The sequence below is a fragment of the Pyxicephalus adspersus genome, chromosome 12 (assembly GCF_032062135.1).
Source record: "Pyxicephalus adspersus chromosome 12, UCB_Pads_2.0, whole genome shotgun sequence".
NCBI lineage: Eukaryota > Metazoa > Chordata > Amphibia > Anura > Pyxicephalidae > Pyxicephalus > Pyxicephalus adspersus.
Window position 1 is genome coordinate 23,269,285 of NC_092869.1, and position 21,077 is coordinate 23,290,361.

A 21,077-nucleotide genomic window follows, 5' to 3' on the forward strand; every position below is an offset into this window, starting at 1 on the left:
CCAGTAAGTGCAGAATGAATGGCTTTCAGTTTCACAAATTGGTATTTTGTAACATTTCAAGTAGGATTACTCCGAACCTGGTAAAAACGAAGTAGTTAGACCCAGGCAGAGTTTGTATTCCTCGGAGGTAACATATTGATGCCAGTAGAACCAGATAAACTTTTGTCTCCTGAAATGTAGGGAGGAGGTAAGGTCCTCTGTAAACATGATCTTATCACTTTTGGAAACCACTGATGGATTGAGGAGGCACTCCAGGAGGTCTCCATAAGACTGGCATACTCATCTGGCTGCCACCACCAAATATTTGGCAACAGTATGCTTTAAGAGGGAATACGTTGTGATGCAGTAAGAAAAAGGCCAGATCAGCTAGTATGGTAAAACTTGGGAATTTCTGACATATGTCCTTAACGTGTTCACAGATTGGTCTTGAGCAGAAAACATGTAACATACCTACGATGTTACATGTTGAAGAAAAATACTGTCACAGATTCCAGCAGATCTAAAAGATCTGTGCTCCCATTAGATCCTCTTACCTTGCCTTTCTCTCTCTTGTTCATGAATCTCCAGGTTCTCAGCTGGTGTCTCCTACCTGCCCTGGATCATGTGACTCCTCACAAACTTCTTGTCTCAAAGAACTAATATCTTCCACAGACACACTCCATCTGTTGGTGGAGGTAGAAACATCATCTAAAGTATGTTGGCTGTAACACTCCCTCTGGTGGTAGGTATCAGTATCTACCAGCTTTGTGATTTACCCAGTCACATGATCTTCATTTTATGAAGGAAATTACATGCAATTGGAAGATGACTGAGCAAAGAGATTCCAGTTTCTGTGTGCCATGCTTCAATGTGTGTTCCAAGTTTCTGACCAAAGCTATTCTGGTTGTTCTTGACTATGACTTGACTTCAAATATTGTGAGTGGGCAATGAAAAAACTCTCCTGGTCGAAGGGAGCAGGGAGCGTAGAAAATGAGAAAGCTGCCTGGTATGGAAATGCGGTGTCACAGGACATAAACTCTTCTAAAGATCTGCCCTTTATGAGAAAGTGTATGGCTCTAGGTTGCCTGATTCTATTAACCTCCTGGGCAGTTCATTTCTGTCCGGATTTTTATGTCTAAAAGTGGTACATTGTTTTTCATGGAAATTTATTTTACAGTATATTATAATAGTATGAGTATAATAAAATTTGAAACACAAAATCATGTCAAATAATAAATTAAATACTTAAAAAAAAAAAAAAAATAATATACTCAAACTATTATATTATACTATAAAATAAATGTTCATGAAAGCCAATGTACTGCTTTTACACATATAAATCTACCGTATTGCATTCAATACAGATATTTTGTATTGAATGCAATACAAATAGATTTGATTTTCCCGCCCCGCCCTGAACAGAACGCCCTCACGCACCGACGTCACTGGGAACTTCCCGGTGATTCATTGAGTGCGGAGGAAGCCGGCCGGAGGAAGAAATAAGACGGACATCGCAGAGAAGGATGCCAGTGGACAGGTAAGCGCTTTATTTACTATATTTTCCCATAGGCTTACCTACCCTGAGCACATTCGGGATTACCACTGGGGAGGTTAAGTGCCGGAAGTCCAACTGCCCCAAGTGGAGATAGTAGCCATGGTAAGGAACTCAAAGGGGGTTCCTAAGAGGCCTACTTAAGTCTGGCCCGCTGTTAAGTCCCCCATGCCGACACCGTCTGCAACTCTTACCAAGTGAGACATAGCAAAGTGGGGATCCCAAATTTTGAGCTGTAATATGCAAACAGTTTTGGATAAGAATGGTGATTGTCAGGCAATTCTAGGTTTCTTGGTATGCCAGATAAACCTGAAAACTATAAAATTCAGGGACTTATAAAAAACCTGCAGGATCCTAATAGGTGGTGCGTGCAGAAGGTACAGTAACCTGGCTACTATGTTCATTTTGATTTATTAAGTGTTATGTTTTTATTATTTATGAGGGAATACATGCAAATAAATCTGTTTTAAAAGGGAAAAGCATGGTTTGTAGAAAAATGCAAAACAAAAAACGGCATTAAAAATAAAATATATAAAAAAAGCTTTTTGTTTTGAAGATTGCCAGAAGAGTTGGCATGTGCCCTGGATCATGCAGCACAGTCCCAGGATTTAGGACACTGTGCATAGTGGCAGCAGGTACACTGAGATACCTGCACTCAGCAAAAGTAAGTTACACTAATAAAAGGGTTCATGCTGCTGTCAATGACATGAAGTGGGTGTTTTTTGTTCCCTTCCAATGACGGTGTGCATTTTGCTCCCATAGACATCACTGATGGGTGCATTTTGCTCCAACTGACACCTTTGATTGACTATAATTGCTACCAATAATGGGATGAATTTTTATCTCATTGGCATTGTTTAAAAGGTTTAAAGCAGGACTATGTTTCTAAAGAAATGGCAAGCTGCCAGCTTCCTTTCTGCAATAAAATAAACTTACCTACTTGTTTGCAGTCTTTTTTGTAATGTACAGTGAGCTGAACATGAGCAACTAAATATGTATGTGTGACAGATACATGAAACACCTGATAAGTTTTCTACTGGTAGTATTTCTCTTCTAGAATGTTGAACTTTTTATGATACAAGTTAAGATGTAGTACTAGAGAGTAAGAAGTGTTATACATAATTTAGACCAGTGGTACAGGTCATTGGTTTACTACATGGTCACAGCATCGCAACTGCACCCACTTAGGTAGGAGCAGTTGTGAACCACTGTTGCACTTTTTGCACACATTTTGGGATTTCTGGATGTGGTATGCTGTTTTTGGATGTGTATTTTCTTTTCTTCTTCTGGAGGAAGAACTGCACCACAAACAAGACTTGCAAATACATGAACACAAGTTCAGACCAAGCATCTGAAAGTAAGCTCAATAGGTGTCTTGCCTGCAGGAGATTAAAGTCACATTTCTGGATTCCTTGAAAGGAAACATGTTAATATGGAAATACAGGAGCTACCAGATCTATAGCTTGTCCTTTCAGTAATAACAAACCCTTACTTCTGCCCTGGTTGGTTACTTTTAAACCTGTGACTGTGCTGCCGTTGTCTTGATGGGTAGGAGGAGTGGTCATTTTGGGGAGATCTTCCATTGCAAGTGCTATTCCAACGTACCAATAGGCTCATAAAGTAGAATTTACTATAAAATTACAAACAAATAGATTAAGCTGTTATAGCAGAAACAGGAAATCCCCATTCAAATTGCCAGGGCCGGATCACCTTTACAACTGATTATTTCCTACTCTTGCAAACTTTTAAAAATAGAGTTGAATTTCTATTAGTGACACGGTGACACTAATGTCACAATGCATCTTCTAAATTAATATCCTGGATTATAAAGTAAAGCATACAAGCCAGTGAACTGGAGAATTTGTCTATGTAAAGTACATTTTAAGCAGGTCAGACCCAACGTTAGCGACGTGAGATTTATGTGCTGCTTCAGATAGCAGTTTAAGGCTTACTGCTCTGATGACCACGGACTATTGCAGATAGAGCACTTCTCTGCAGAATAACATTGGTTTTTCCTAATGCTTTTCGGTATATCAGGTACTGAAGAGAACACACTGTACGCTTTTATAATTGCTGAAAAATAGATCTACAAGCATTGTAATTATTCTATCCTATTGTCCTCTGAAGATCCATTAATATGAATAATTTAATTAACCTTGAATTGTGTAGAATTTATTTTTTTTAGAAAGAATATGAATCTCATAAATATGCATTCTTACAAAAGTTGAAAGTAAATCTCCATCAAGCAGCAAATGTATCAAGTTAGTGATTAGGCCTCAGATGTAAATTAGCACTATATAGCCCTTTCCATATCGTATCTTACAGAACTCCCCTTTCCTACCATTGTGCTGGGCTCCTGCATCAACTGGTATTTTACGTGGGCCATCAAACTGCCCCAATGTAAGAAGCATTTTTTCTAGTTTGCTGGAAAATTTGGTTATGTACCCATCCCTTCTTTTTAAGTGCTGTACAGATGTCAGATGGACTTCAGAGGATTGTCAATGGAAAGGATTTTTTGTGATTCTTTCCAGTGACAGATGAATTAAAGAACACTGTACACACAGCTCGGTTCTCTTCAATGGAGAGAGAAGGGCAAGCAAGTTACACCCTGCTGTGCTCTATTCCATAGAAAAGTACAGCAGGTATTCACTACCAGTCATTCAGTAATCTGCTGTGGCAGAATAATGAACTACGTTAGAGGACTGCTGTATGCATGTTGACTATTATCCAAGATAAGAACTAGGAAAGCAAATTGGTGGCCGGTCAAATTCAACATAAACATTGATGATGAGACACAATAAAAGAATAATACATAAAAACACCTAGTGTTCCCTACAGTGCCCCTACCCCCCATTCACCAACCAACTTACCACAACCTGTGATAGATATCTTTTTGTAATATTTATGTAAAGCCATAAGAAAAATAAGAAGTTTATTGTGAAATAAGGTGTATAAAGAAACAGTGTAGTAGGCTTTATCATTTTAATAAAAAAAAAACTTTCAGACAATATAGTTTTGTCTGTTGGACCTTTTTATGCCTTTGAAAAAGTTGAACCGGTAAACATGAGGTTGGAAAATCCCACTGCAAGGACTTGTTTTTAAAAACTCTGAATATAGTGGTACATGGCAACTAAGAGAACATGGTGGTATTGTCTGTTATTTATGACTTTATGTATGGGGGTAAGTGCTAAGAAAAGCATTATTTAGATCCAAGAGAATGGACACTGTGCTTCTAAACACTGCCATTACTACGCAAGCCATAGCAAGCAAAGCTGTTGACATGTCTGAAATGTCATTAGGGGAAGTGGGGGGTCTGGTTTATACTTGAAATTACATTTTTAACTTGTGCTTACCAAGGAAAAACTTTTCAGTTTTGCATAAAGCAGAAAAGGGTTAAACCTTTTTTTTGTAATATTATATTGTCAATCTTGCCCTTTACATTTTATTGTGCTGTATTGCAGGCTGGCATTGGGACATATAGGATTGTAAATAACTGTTTGCAACTTACAAATATTGTGTACCTGTCCACCTATCTACAAAGTCTTACCTGTCATTCTTTTTAGTTTCCTGTTAACATATTAAGGTTTTTATAATTGCTCATCATCTTTTTACTGGGGCCATTAGGACCTTTTTAATGTTTACTTGGGGACACATCTGATAAAGAGCTTGCATTGTGCGTTCCGAATGGAACCCAGATGCAACTTTGGAGTGTGTTGCGCTCCCAAAAATAGTACAGGTATGATTTCAGGTACAATGTTGAGCGCTGGGCAGCTCATTTAATGAATGCAATGCCTTAAAAGTTAACTTTAGCTAATGTGTAAATATAATGCAGAGATGTTTGCTAATATAGTATGGAAGGCTTTGTTCTTCCCACAGGTGTCACATCTGATAGAGACTCCCAATGGGTGAATTTCAGAGATAAAACTAAATATCTGTAGTTTATGCACATTTGGCAAAATAAACAAAAATGTAGTCCCCCTCTTTGATTTTATACACTAATAAAATTTGCCTTTATCAGTTTGGGGTTTTGTTGGGTTTTAAAGTCCAACTCAAAAGTCACAGTATGGACTTCACTGCAAATGATAATATCTTGTTTTATCTAGGTGGTTAAGTATTTGGAGTAAAACTTCACTATTAGCACATTCTGGTGCTCTTCTTTTTGCTTCACAAGACCAGTCCCATGCAACAATGCCAGAAGCTTTGATGCCCCACAGGTCTGACTGCTGATATCATCCCCTGGGGTGCCAATCTATAAGTCTTGCAGAGTACATGAGGGCCAGAGCATTGGGCAGCAGTGAAAGCAAGGAATCTGGTCTTCCTCCAAAATCATTATTCCCTAGATGGAACAAGCTATTAACAGGAGTCTGAGATCAGCTTTAAGTTTCCTTTAATCTTTCAACAAGGTCATTTTTTCACACCAATATGAAAACTGCCAGCGACCCCATTTTAGTTTTCCCTTTTTCCCAAAATAACAATAGAGCAGGTTGAACTTTTTTTATATTTTCATTAAATTCAAGTTTATACACAAATATCTAACACATTCTGACTCAAATAATGAAAAATCTGTTTATTTTGATGATTTGACATTTTAATCAATTAAAACATTATACATAAAATGTATACTTAAAAAAACAAAAACAAAAACCAATGTCTCTTCACAATTAAGGTGAACAAAAGAAGAAAAAATAAGGCATTTAATGCTGGAATGATCACGTACAGAAAACTGAGTTTTTGACTGGCAAACGCCAGCCACAAAGGAGATTTTCCAGCTTTCGAAGCGCGTTTGTCCTTGTGAAGTGGGGCTCCAGCACTAGAGTTCATTCCCTTCCTCTGGGCCAGAGTGACAAGCAGCGGATACAGCCAGTCAATATTGCACATTAGTTAGTCAATAAAATTCAGAGTGGCAACATATGCAGGCAGCTGTTACAGAATTTCCCTCTCTTGTATCTCACTTTATTATATTCCAGGTCCTTTATTCTATAAGGTGAATGATGTAAAAATACAGCACATCGCATGGGATGTCGCTTACCCATAAATACTTGTTTAAAAGCATCTAACTGTTCAAACATTAAACATCTCAAATAAATAAGAGAAACAAATGAAAAAGTCAGTTCTTCCAAAAACATTGTTGGGGTTTGAGAAGTTAGTGAGTTGAAAACTTTCACTGGGATGTGAAAACAAGTTCAGTTTTTTTAACACTTGGAGATTCTGCTGGTGAGATTTCTGTGTACACATTACCAGAGAAGCCCACTAATTATGGATATAAAAGGAAGAGGACTCCCTGTCGAGATTGCATTGCCTGTGGGAACTCCAAACCAAATGCAAATTCTGACTTCCAGAGTCAGTGCCATGCAGAAGTTACTGACAGAATGCACAATATCTATACAATGTCCACTCATGTGCACCTCATGTCTGCTTTTAGGACAGTTAGTTGTCACACATTTCAAATGACAGGTTTACTTTCAAAAAGGAAAATGTGAACAATCTAGAACCCATTATCTGAACAGAACTGTACAGAAAGAACAAGAGGATTTTATTCTGACTGGCAAGGCCAAAAAAACTACCAGTATGGCAAGCCTGAAGTCTTAAACAGTGCATTCCAAGCGCTGCAGGTCAGTACAGCTTTCCAGCTGTGTGTACTGGGAGCCCGAAATCCTAAAGGCATATGGTCATTTGAATTGTAATCAATTCACATTGCTAAAAGCCTGGCACAACTATATTTACACCTCCCTTACAGCCATGGTGGTCCAATACAGGGACGGAGCAATGAGGTAGAGGAGGTTGCTCCATGTACTTTGCCTGAAAAACTAGTTCAAATTTCTATAGTGGAGCATTTCAGCCACCGGGCGATAAACAGGAAAGCTTAAGGTGCACCACTGGAGCTACCTTTTCATCAAATCACTGGCATATTAACAACTCATGCGATTTCAGGTTCACTTTATGTTCCTCCAGTAAGATTTCTGACACCAACTACAGAACACAGAGATACTGATTGCAAGAGCTTTATAAAGGTACAACGGAAAAGATCTGTCATCAAAGGCCAGTCCTATATCATTCTAGTATTCATTACCACAACCACTTTTTTTTTGTAAGACCTACTAACAATTTCTGACAAAAAAAAGATTTGTAATTTCTGGTTAACAATAGGAAGTTATATAAAGTAAAAAATGTTACGTATCTTTACAATCAATCATATCAAAGGATTAAGGAGCAATCTAAGCAACCAAAAGGATTTTAGCATTTTGTTGTAGTCAAAATATTAAGAGATCTCTTCTGCTTCAACACTGCTGCGCTTTACACCAACTTATTAAAGCAGAACTTATAAAACCAGATCACAGCTAACAGAAGTTCAGTAAAAAAATAATTCTAGGTGATGGCCCAGAGAAGACAACGTAAACAATGCCATTCCTCTTGCCATTTTCTAACATTACATGAGAACAGAGACTGGTGTAAAGTCTTTGATGTTCCTTATTCTCATTTCACGGCTGTCTACCAATCCCTACATAGCAGCTGTGCAAGTGTAGGTATAAAAAATGCACTTTATTTACTTAACCTTTCCTCCTGTATCCGTTGGCTGTAATTATTTACCTTGTTTGCTGGCCTCCGCAAATAGCAAAAAAAAATAGATCCAACCAAATGAAGGTTTTGGTTCTGTCATTGTATCCAGAACTAACTATCTTGAAAAGCCTAATGTCAGATTTTATCTTGGACTGCTCGAATTGCTACAGAGTTGTGACATGAGAAAGAAAGCAATGAAAAGCTTGAAACAATTTTCATGCACAGGTATGGTTAGATGGGAGAGAAAAAGCTTTCTAATCTGGCTGTAATATGTAATATAATGTCTATGGGGGAGCCAATGTCTCAGATCTGTTCTTTGGGAAATAAAATCAACTAAGGCAGTTTCTGGCTCCATCATGGTTTACCTATGAATAAGTAAGAACCAGGACTGTCTGCACATTCTTTTCCCCTCTGCTTGTATGACTAAAGAGACCCTGTTTAGGGGAGAAAATGACCACTCACTAATTTTAAGGTCAGGTTCAGCTCAGCCTCGATAAATAAGCCCCAGAGGGTGTTTAAAGATAACTATTTTGCTGGACCTGCCAAGAGTAAAGCTGTTAGATAATTTGGACTATGATATTTATTCACGTCTTTAAAAACTTAGCACCTCAGCAATATCACCTGTGGACAGAAAACAGTATATTGATTAGGAACAAGAAATTGATGCTTCTGATGTTTTTTTCAGTGTAGACCAGTACACACTAAAAACAGATTGTGTTCACTACACAGGACTACAAATTTGTAATCTACAACAGGCCAACAGAGAAACAACATTCTCAGCAGATGTTTATACAGACATGGAATGAGGACATCCATCAAACAAAAGCTAGAGTTACCCAATCTGCTCCATTTACCAAGGCAAAACCCTACATTACTACAACATCAGCATGACTTCTGGAGGGGTTATATCCAATAACAGAACAATGTGTAGAATTCACCAAGTGCACTACAATTCATAAATATAAAGGAGTCCAGAATAAACAGCCTTTTATATGTCAACCAAAGGAAACCACAAATTTTTGTGTACAAATGAACTGGTCTGGCTTGGGTACAATAGGGTGACCCGCCCAAACTACATTTCTACATTAACACTGCACATACAAGTTGTTAAAATACTTATTTGGAACACTGTTGACTGAATGATAGTGAAGGCTTTTTTAAAACATCATTTGCTACTAAATTAAGTTCTGGGTTTCTGTGGGTACATCAGAACATTGGCACATCTACAATCAGCAATAATTCTATATTGGACAAACCCTTACAGGATATAATATTAAAGGTCCATGATTATATCAGGTTTATTTACATGGCAGCCAAGAATGAAAAGCATAGCTTTGCTTGGTATAAATTGTGCCAGACAGTATTTATAAATGGCAAAACTAATGCGTGTAACAAAAGTTTACCAATAACCTAGAACACATGGAATGGCTACTGCATTCAAAAATATTGTTATAGTTTTTAGAAAACTAGTTGCACTTTTAATTAGGGATACAAATATTTTTTGTAATGATTTTTGTTCAGTAATTGTGGTCATGCAGGTTTGTTTACTCTTAGTCACCTCTAATTGTGTTATCTGAAGTCTGCCAGCTGCTGACACTAAATATCCAGACAAAAGAAAGAATACTTTTACTGCCAGGGAGTAGAAACTGTAAGAATTCAGACACCCGGCCTAATCCAAAAAACAAGATAAACAAGGGGGGAAATATGATTAAGATATTTGTATTCACATTTGTGACTGGCGATATAAACAGTAACAGTAACAGTGAAGGTGTAGAGTTGATGTCAAACTAGTTTGGTAACTTCAGGAATCCCCAGCAGACAAAAGGACAGTGTAAAATGTGTGATCATGGATAGAGAGGTACAAAACTACTCAAAAGAGAAGAAAAAAAATCACATAGGAGGAAGCGATAAATTGGAACATAATCCCATTTCCTAAATGTCATCACTGTCATTTCAATTGTTTTCCTTCTTGGCATTCTACATACAGCCAGAAAAATAATTAAAAAAAACACATGTATATACAAGTTGAAAGTCTGGGTGTCACCGAACTGTAAGACAATTAAAATCACCCAACTGGCATAGTCCAGCTTCATTAAAGTCACTTCTGACTACACAAATGCTAAGTTTTTGGAGACGTCAGGAGCCCCACTACAATGTCCCTGGACTTGTCCAGTGTGAATTGCTTTTCAAAACAGAGTTGCTCATTCTCTTGTGTTTCAGTGTTGATGTCCAATTGATAAAAGGAGAGGTATTAAACACCCTATGACTAAGGCTACCACCTCTGTACGGCTTAGTCCCTTAGTGGCACCCGTGTCTGGTTTGTGGCTGTGTCCCATTCCTCCAACTTCTGGAAGTACATGGACTGTGGCTACGTAGAGGAATGTCCCAGCAGAGAAAAGCATTGCAACACCGGTGGCATTGACCTCTGACAGGGCCTCTTTACTGCTCTGAGGAGACAAAAACAAAGAAAATATTAGGTCCACAAGATAGAGTAATACAATTCTAAGAAATCACTTCCTGACACACTGCATAACCAAAAACCACAGGAATCAATATGAATGTTGGTTTTTATTAGTTGATTTACCTTGCTTAAACCTAGATAGGTCAGCATTGACAGGACAGGGGCTGCAAGAGCAAATACAAGCAAATGCTTTCGGATGCGGTTACGCTCTAGCCCTGCGTGCATGAGGAATGAAACCAAGCCAAATGCTGCTGGAGCCTAAAAAAACAAACAAAAAAAACACATAGTAATACATGCTTTATCATTTAAATCAGAACTACAGGGCAGCCTATATGAATTACATAATAATGTGTACACAAGTGTGTAAGAAAAGATAAAGAGGTACCTGGTTACTAAACTATTTATTTCAACAACAATCTTCTCAGGTCATTATATGAGCGTTTAACATATTTTATGTATTTACCTGTAATTGCCCAAGTTGTGTGGACAAGGCCTGAGACTACTGCTGGGTACTGCCATTGTGGGTGTAAAGCTTAGGTACAGTTGTCACTTCAGAGGCATTCCATAATATTCCCTTTATCACAATGGCACAAATGTGAATAAAAATTGTAAATACTTAACATTTTTATACCCCACCTCCTAGATAGTAAACTCTTTGGGGCAGGGTACTCGGCTCCTTCTGTGTCACTGTCTGTATCGGTCATTTGCAACCCCTATTTAATGTACAGTGCTGCGTAATATGTTGGCGCTATATAAATCCTGTTTCATATTATTAATTTTGTTGTGAGAACCATAAAATATTAAAAGGGACACAGGAATCTGAAACTTTAGATTTATGATGCCACCCTATATGAGGACTGGACACTGGCAAGCTCTCCTACTACCAGCATGTCCAAAAACAATTAACTAAAGGTAGGAGGGCACAGATGCATCAACCACCAGTATAAGAAGTTGCCTGCATGACAAACCACCAGAAAGAACAGACAATTGAATTAAAGATCAAGAGATACAGCCATCTCATACAAGGCCCAATTTCTACAGCACCATCACTTCTGAAATGACCATTAACTCTGAGAATCGAACAGCAAACAGCAAATTTGATTCCTTGCCAACTACCGTAGTTCTAACCAAAACACTTTAAATACCCTTGGTGGAATGTTTAACAATTAGGAAAATATAGTGGGATTTACCCACCAAGTCTAGTCTCTTAGGCCAGAGCCATATTACAAGGATTAGGTGTTCCAGGGAACCTTGGACAGGCTAAACCTGCAAGAAACCAGAGGGGAGTCAGTAGTAGACTACTAAAAGGTAAATGACACCTATAAACCTTTCCAAAAACAGCAGCGTGAGATGGGTGAAGACTAAAATATCAATCTTTTCTTCAGATGTCAGCTGAACAATGCATGGATCCCAAACAGCCCTCACATGTGACAAAAATGTTCTCCCCAGGATAATTTTTTAAAGCTGGGTTGGAAAAATGTAGGCAGGTGGTCAAAAAAGTGGACAACCCTACAGTTTGACAATTTTAATGCTTTAATAACCCTTTTATTTATGTCAGCTTTCTATTGTTCCAAATTTCGAATGTCCCATTTTTCTATCGTCTTTGTAATATGCCCCAACTGTCCAGTGCCCCTGTATTGTTACACATCTTTTCAGTGGCCACCAAATACAGCCAGGCGGTTAATAAAAAAAAAAAGTGCTGGGTGGTGCGCCCAGCTAAAAGGGGCTGGGGAAAACACTGGGCAATGTAGACTTAAGTGTCCCAAACTACACCCAGCATAGAAGCAGAAGTGACCAGTGGGGAAAACAAACTGTAAAAGCGTCTTCAGAGATAACCCCCTTGGGGACAGAATTGATCCTATTTCTACCCTGGAAGGGAAGGTAAGACATCTGGGAAAATGCTGAGGACCATCATCAGCAACTTCCAAATTCAATGCTGGGAAACCACTCCACTGGCCCCACTTAAAAAAATCAGCACCAACTGATCCCAGTCCAAATGGGATCAGAGTGCCTGCACCATAAGGAAGTACATCCAGCATTAATTTTAGGTGTGCTATCTAAACAATACCTGAAGGACCCAGGACACAGGGTTCCTTAAAACAGCTAAACTTAATGGATCAAGAACGAGAATACAAAGAAAGGATTCACAAAGACCCACAGTCAGACAGCACCTGTGCTACTTAGTCAACGGTGTTCAGGTGGGGGATCTTTCTGTTCCAAAGCCCATTAGGAGCTAAGGGGGTAACATTAGGACCCACACAGGCAATAGGGTGTAAAAGTCTCATGATAAAAAGGGGACCAATAAATACACAGGGTCTATTTAAGATTAGAAAGGCACCACAAGCTAAATCTCCTTTTTTTGACTTCAGTCTGTAGTTCAGGATACTTGAAACAAATGCAGATTGTGTTTTTTATTTTTTATATTCTATAATATATAATATTATATTTTTTATAGTCTAAAATTCTAGTTACGAACATGTCTGTAGTTGGTGAATGTGTGATGGACTGCTTTATTTTATGCAATACCCAATACTGAACTCTGAAATATATATATATATATATAGCGTATGGCCACTAACTACTTTTTATGCAGTCACCTTTAGCTTTCACAATGAGTTCAAAAAAGACACAACAAATTAAGAACATTATTAAGCCCATACCTTGTGCAGCATGATGGCCACAAACACAATCAGTTGAACACTGGTCTGAGAAGTAGAAGCTGCAGCTCCAAGAGCAACTCCATCAGCTACAACAAAGAAAAAAAACAATGTTATATATGATATCAAATTGAACGTTTTCTTTTAGAATGTAACGGAATTGTCAACTAAGTGGCACTCACCTGCAGCATGCACCACCAGGCCCAGAGTTGTGGTTATTTTAGAGCTGGCTGCTCGTGCTGCCTCTGGATCTACAAATATAGGAAGTTATTTTAATATCTCAAAATAAACCAGTGCCAAAGCTATCCCTATTCTATCAAACATACCTTCGGTAGAGTGCATATGAGAGCTACCAATCTGATCCACAAGCAGCATGAATACAAAGCCAAGTACCAGAGAGACACCAATGTATGCATGTAATTTAGAGTGATCGTGATCATGTGCAGCCAAGACCTCCGCTCCTGTCTCAGCTTCCTTCACATTCTGAACTTTTCCAATTTCATGATGTTTTGCTAAAAAGAAAAACATAATAGATATGAATTCATTAAAAAGTTTGGAGAAAGCTAAAAGGTCTTTCTATGTTCCAACAGAATTAGACAAATAATGGTGCCTAAGGACAAAAGGCTTTTGTTTGATCTTTTTTTTTTTTCACTTAACCTTCTGTTTCTTCAGACAGCTACATTACATCTATTGGTAGCCTAAAACCAACACTGCCCTTAAAATAATTAGGTAGATAAAGTATTATGATTGAGATCTTTTTGCATGTTGTTAAAGGCAGCTTACTGACTTAGAAAAGAAAATACACATCATCTCTACAACAATGCACAAAACATTTACACTTGTGTACAGGGTGATGTAGGACAGGAGTGCTTGTTTATGATAAGTATCTAGAGGTACCATTCAGTAGGGAAAACCATGCACCATATTGCAGTGCATCAAAACACAGATGTTTAATGTATATTACTGCAAATACTGCTAAAGATGACATTTATATAATCAAATTGAGCAAATTACCATTTAATATGTGAGCCAATTCACTTATTTCACTCCTTTCTCAGGGACATCTTTACTTTTTACTGTATAATTTCTAAAGCTATATGACAAAATGACACAGCTGGTCAGCTGCATATCCATACCAACTCCATTCCATTCATCAATGAAATTAGAGCATTTCAATGATAAGAGGTGGCAGATGGTGACTGGCTTTCATGGCAGATTCCTTATTCTGGGACTCTACTTGCAATGTCTGGCACTTGGCCTGACAACTGCAAAGAAAATCACGTCCCTTCACAAATGTCTGTGTGAACTAGCCCTTCCAGAAAACAAGTCAAAAACTTCACCAATTCAAACCAAGTATGTGAAGACAATGTACAATGTAATGTTGTTTCTCTGTGCTATACCGCACCGTACAGCCCACCTGCACTGCCGTCCATTGTCAAGCTAACCCATTGTGACATCACACTGCACCAAAGATGGTGAGAATATCAGACATTGGGCCTGATTTATCAAAGCTCCCCAAGATAGGAGAATATAGACCAGGCATGGGCAAACTACGGCCCAATCTGTGTATTTCTGCGGCCCATTAGGTGGTCCGCAGCTCTGGCTAACTGGGCTGGCGCACCAGGCAGAGCCGCGGAACATACAAAAGCAACTGCTTTAAAAAAGGAACCAAATCCATACCAGAGGTTTTTTGAATCACTCATGATAGTCTAGCTTCCCCAGTCCTGGATAGCTATCGTCCTGGATAGGGCTATTGTCCTCTATACAATGTTAGGTGTTCCTGCATATTGGACACTAGGAGGGTTATTGGGAGGTGCAGCATAATCTACACAGAATCTAGAAGACCTGATACAGATCTTGAAAGGCTGCCAGTCTTCTAATGTAAACACTAGAAGGTATTTCTAAGTTGTTAGAAACAAACCTTGACGTTTGTGAGGTCCTTTGAGAAAGAATACCTTCACATTCAAAACAGCTACATAGATGCATTGTTGTTAAGCTCTTTTACTGATTAAAAAATTGCATTCTCAATATTCAAAGCCTTGGCAGAGTACCAATTTGTACATTTATTTGTAAGGAAAACCTAACATATTTATAGAAAAAAGCAGTGTGGTATTACAGAGTAAAGATAGACTGAATATTAAAGCACGGCTTCACAAATATTATTAGCTAAACTGTATTTCTCAGGTAGGTGTAATGACCCAATACTCAACCTGGTTCTTACCAAACCTTAAAGGTGCAATTTCCACTAAACCTTTGTGTCTTCTTTATTAAAATCTCCATTTATGCCTACTGACAATTTGATAAATGACAAAGTTCTATGTTTTTTACCCATTAATGCATTGTTTACAGAATATACATTTTGGAAGAGGGAGAAGGAGAGAGAGAGAGAGAGAGAGAATACAAGGATTACATATTGAAATATATATTACATTCACAAATATAACTGTTGTAAGTATTATTATGCAAAATATTCATCTGAGAGGGGATGGAGTGGTAATATGTAAAATAAAATATAGTCGTCTGTCGATTGATGTCTCTCAAACACTACATTAAAAAGTGAAATAAAATGATCCAACTATCACTGTGTATTAAGAATCTAAAACAAAAGAAACATATGGTTACTATTAAAGTTACACTATATAAATCTTATATAGTGGCTTATCAATGCTATCTGTATGTGATAAAGTCAATAAAAGTATTTGGTAGTGAAATTTCTTACTTGTAATTTAACCGTGATCTGAGGTGAAGCATTAATTGGCTGTTAAGTCTTAGAAACTATACACACTGATAGTTGGTTCTTTTTATTTCACTAATGTGGTGTTTGAAAGACATTAATCGACTGGACTATATTTTATTTTACATATTACCACTCCATCGCATCTCAGATGAATAGTTTGGATAATAGTACTTACAAGTAATATTTGTGAATGTAATATATATTTCAATACGTAATCCTTGTATATACTCTCTCTCTCTTGCAGATTCGAGAATAATTATGTACACGTCTGTCTTGTTTGTACACATGATGGATGATATTGTTCACAAAATTACACTTTTTGGGTAGTAGGACTGTATTAGCAAAAGGTTCTTGCACAGCAGATCTATGTATAGAATAGACTTGTGATGATACCACCTCAATGGTGAACTTGATGTAAATACTGGAATATTCATCTGGACTAACAGCCATTTAATCCTTCACCTCAGATCACGGTTAAATTACAAATAAGAAATTTCACTACCAAATATATTATTGACTTAATCACATACAGACAGAATTGATAATGATAATGACATTATTGTATCTTATATGTTATTTTAGTTTTAAATTCTTAAACCCCTTGAGGAACCCCTATTTGGGCGAAACGTGTCGGGAATCGAGAAAAACTATGTACGCATGTCGGTCTGTTTGTATACATGATGATATTGTTCACAAAATTACACTTTTAGAATCGTAGGACTGTGTTAGCAAAAAAATTCTAGCACAGCAGATCTATGTATAAAATAGACCACAACAACTATCACTAAATAAATAACACATATTCTATATGTCTCTTCTTTCTTCTATTTTTATGAAATGCTCTAATTTTTCAGGCTAGGCACACCCAATCTGATAACTATCTATTTGTTAAAGAACTTCCCCCACAATTTGTAACAGTAGTTACCCTGAAAGGGGCACAGACAGTGATAAAGACTTAGTACGAAGTGAAACCTTGACAAATTCTGCCCCAACTGAAGACATTTGTTTGAGTTTCCTCTGCACCAAAACGACACAATATAGGGCACAGTATGAATCCAGACCAACCTTCTAATGCTTCTTCATAGAGGGCATGAACACCTTCTGGAACAATCACTGCCAACGCTGTTCCACAGAGCAGACCTGCACCCAGCACCGTCACCAACTTTAAACGTTCCTTCAGAAATGAAAACATAGCATGGATAGAGTTTAAATTAAATTGATCAATTTTATTTTTAGAATATAAAGTAAATGTTAGCTTAAGAAATACACATATGCTACTTCTAAATCCTTTTTTTCCCCTAAAAACTAGCCTAAAACATTTCACATAACCAATATATAATATATTTATAGCGATTTAATCATGTTCAAGTTGCATTATTTTATTATTTTTTACTTAGAATAGTTAGTCTCTAATTTGGGGTTGATGCATATCATATACCTGTATTCAAATCTGCATTGTACATAGATGCACATTCACATTAAGTGTTGTCATACACTGCAGTACACTATATTGCTTGTGTTACCTTAACACATATGTTATTGGGCGCCCAGAAAAACTGGGTCCACAATTGCAATTGTACAGTACAATAAAGCTATTTGTACCATACCTAAAGTCTTGTACAAACCTATCCATACCACTGCTTAGACTGTGTAAAGCCTTATGAGGGTTAAACACAGATAGGTTGAAATAGGATTTTAAACACTTTTACAAAAGCTTGCAGTATACGCGGTTTTATAGAATCTTAAACAGGAGTTGTCTGTTTGATAAATGCAAACATTTACCTGTTGATCATATCATAAATTCAAAGCTGTCCTGTATCTCATGCACATTTCCCGTTTTATCTCATGGAGTCTAATTAGCCTTTCAATCCCTATCATGGTACTACAGAACAGTCAGTGTCTGTATTATAGGAATGGAAGAGTTTGAATGGTTAGCTGTGTTTCTCAACCACAAGCCTAAAAGGGAGCCAAGTAATTAATTTATAGATTGCAAATACGTTTCTTCATTCTTTTTATAGTCAGGTAAATCGATTGTTCTTTGTCCTCTAGCGCGCATGATCCGCTTTGTGCGTGGAGCTAAGCTTTTTATTTCTTTACATATACTTTTTCAAGATCTATTTATCCTATTCAAACTTTATTCAGCCAGGTAGGTGGCAAAATTGCAGAAGGAAAAAGGAGTTAAATCTGCAGAGTGTTGAATGAAGAAGTCCAAGTGCCTGGCATGATCACCAGGTATTTTGTATTTACTGAAAAGCTTTATACAAAACAAACAGCAAATGCAAACAGACTGCATTCTACTGGCAGCACCATCTGCTGAACAATGCTCTATGTAGTTCACAAAATTGTGTTGATATGTAAATATAGTGTGCATCCAGACGGCAGCCCTAATTGTATACATTTTTTATTTCATATCTTGATTACAAAATCCAGTACAACAAAACTCTACCGGGATCTCTGTACATATATTACAGTTTAAAACTGATACCAAGACAATGTGCATTAAAAAAAATCAGTGCAGCATTGAGGTTTAATAATTCCCTCCATCTGTCTGACCTATTAAATTTTCTCAGTGTAAAGTCAGCTATCAGCTCAGTTCTGCTGACTCAGACACTGCTAAACCTAAGAATTGGGACGAGAACTTTATCAGGATCAATTAATGTGATGCAGAATCTCTGCAGAATGATAAGTGTTGGAGGAAAATGAATTGAAGGCTGGTATTCTGTAAAATTGGTTAGCAGAAGCTCAGTATTTTATGCCCTATAAACGTATAAATCTCTTGAAAATGAAGGTCATGTTTTACAGATTCATTGTCAGACATACACGGAACAACTTTGCATCATACAAAAAGCTAGCTGCTTGGTAAAATGGACAGAAAGGACATACAGAACAGATTCAGAAAAGATTTGAAGATGTACATTTGCTCTCAGGGTAACATACTGGACAGATTCTAAACAAATTAGTTATGTACTTATCTACAATAGCCTGTACAATTGCAGTTTTAGAGCCAATTTGTTTCTGCAGCAGAATAAGTTTAACTTTTCTCTGCAATGCTTGCTGGAACAATTGTCGGTAAATATTTGCATAATGTTATTATTTTAATGTAGAAACAGCCAGAGGTGGTGTAGATAATTCAGAAGCTGTAAGAAATATCAAAGTGCATTTATTACAGCTATATTTTTTAAGCTGGTAGCCAAAAAGGAGCACATTATTGTTTGGCTGGCTAAAGGGCACTGGCAAGTATAACCTGCCCACATCAGATTACTGGAATTCGGGCTGTGGCATCCACTTTATTCACCCAGAGAATAGATGTAGGCTTGCCTTGCTGTATTCTTTATAGCATTATTTCTCAGACTTTGCTCAGTTGTGCGTCATCAGAGCAGAATATGTGCCAAACAAATAAACCTTTCATATGCAACAACCAGCTACAGTTCCAGAACTCGGTAATGTATTATTTCACTATGCCCCATATGTTTGTCGATCTCTACCATCCGACAAGAATGACTGCTTGTTTATCACAAGGCAGACATCCATAAAGCCTCATGCTGAAGCAGATATGTAATAACAGCAGTAAGGTTACAGAACTTTGAAAACACCACTACTAATGTAGACGTATTGTACAATAGTACAGGATAAGCACAGTTAACAATTTTGACATGTTCCTTATAACAAAGAGATCTACACTTTTGAATCTAGGGTCACTTTAGGTGCCAGTAAAAAACAATTACTATGGAAGTACAGATATGCGATACTGTCAATTACTTCTGTTTTATCAGCCAAGAAAAATCTTTCAAAGTTTCACACAGAAAAGTTAGCAGAACATAATAGCAATTATTTCAGTTCACAAAGACCAGTTGTATTTCAAAAGTTGTTAGCTAGTCTGACTTGATGACTTAGAATGCCAGTTCCCTAAAAAGTAAAGCTATACACCAAGCATTGTAAGCCTATTATCCTTTAATAACATATGTCCCAAACAAAGAAGCACAAGCTGTTGTAGAAAGTGGCCATGAAATTCACCGACTGCTGGAGGGGGTTGAAGGTTGTTTGTACTATGAGGTGGAAAACTAGCAAAGCAACTCAAAGAAAGAAAACTGTTTTCCATACCTCAGAGAAATTGACTGCAAGGGGAATTATTCCTGACACGTAGCACCCCACCAGCATGGCCAGGGATAACAGGCTAATAGAACTGAAGTCATCCATGGCTGCTCTCGTCCTTCAATGTCCAATCTGCAACACAAAACAAAAATGCAAACAATGCTCCAGTTGAAAAGGAAGGATTACATAGAAAAAAATATCACTGCTTGCAGCTTTGACTATTTGACTGTTGTTTTTACAACAACAAAAACATTTGAATACAGGAATGGCAAGGTATCTTTAAATACGTGCAACTTTAATTTTTATTATTTATTATGCACACAAGCCTTAAATTATTGTGTTTTGCTCAAAACAGAGCATCGCCTTTTTTAAGGGTCCTTTATTAAGTCCACACAAAGGTCATCATTTACCTAAATTTCCTACACAGTATACATTTCTCATTAAGGCTACGTACACAGGTGCAATGGTTCTCGTCCCATAATCGTAGTAGATAGTATGCAAGCACCACTTTAATAGTTTACACTGAAGACATGTCCTCTCCCATGCCTTACAATTACACAACCAGAAAAGTTCATGTGATGAGATACAATAATCAGTCACCTTTAGGTCTCTGCAATACATGTATGCTGCTAGTATAGCTAAAATGGATAGAAGTGTAGAAAATGAAAGAGGAAAGCAAGCATGGTTTGGGGCTAAACAAGTAGGGTGGCTTTGGTATGGATGCAGGGTGGGGACAATGATGAGAGGTCATAAAAAAGATAAAATTGGTGGAAAAATATGTAAGGGAGGAACAGGCAGGGCATAGATAAAAGTGGAGGAAATTATATGAGAGAAGAATGGGCATGGTATTTACAGGAGTGGAGGAAAAGAGGAGAAGAAAAAGAGTAAACATTTATATTTGTTTATGCAGATGCGTGAAAAGCTGTGTAGTTAAACACACTGTACTATTTATTTTGGGGGGAAAATATAGTACTTGTGACAGGTTTTGGTTTTGCCTAATAGCTCTTTGCAGATGGACATTCATCTCTTACCACAGATATT

General features: G+C 37.4%; 1 protein-coding gene across 1 annotated transcript in view; it reads right to left on the reverse strand.

The window, feature by feature from the left end:
• Positions 1-6,083: 6,083 nt before the first annotated feature.
• SLC39A9 (solute carrier family 39 member 9) overlaps positions 6,084-21,077 on the reverse strand; it is a 19,400-nt gene continuing 4,406 nt past the window's right edge. Inside the window, exons 2-8 of the mRNA XM_072428800.1 lie at positions 20,046-20,168; positions 17,010-17,118; positions 13,534-13,719; positions 13,390-13,458; positions 13,211-13,296; positions 10,674-10,808; positions 6,084-10,536 (exon numbers count right to left, since the gene is read on the reverse strand). Coding sequence (XP_072284901.1) covers positions 10,306-10,536; positions 10,674-10,808; positions 13,211-13,296; positions 13,390-13,458; positions 13,534-13,719; positions 17,010-17,118; positions 20,046-20,141 — 912 coding nt within the window. The 5' untranslated portion in view covers positions 20,142-20,168 and the 3' untranslated portion in view covers positions 6,084-10,305. The remainder of the gene's footprint in view (positions 10,537-10,673; positions 10,809-13,210; positions 13,297-13,389; positions 13,459-13,533; positions 13,720-17,009; positions 17,119-20,045; positions 20,169-21,077) is intronic.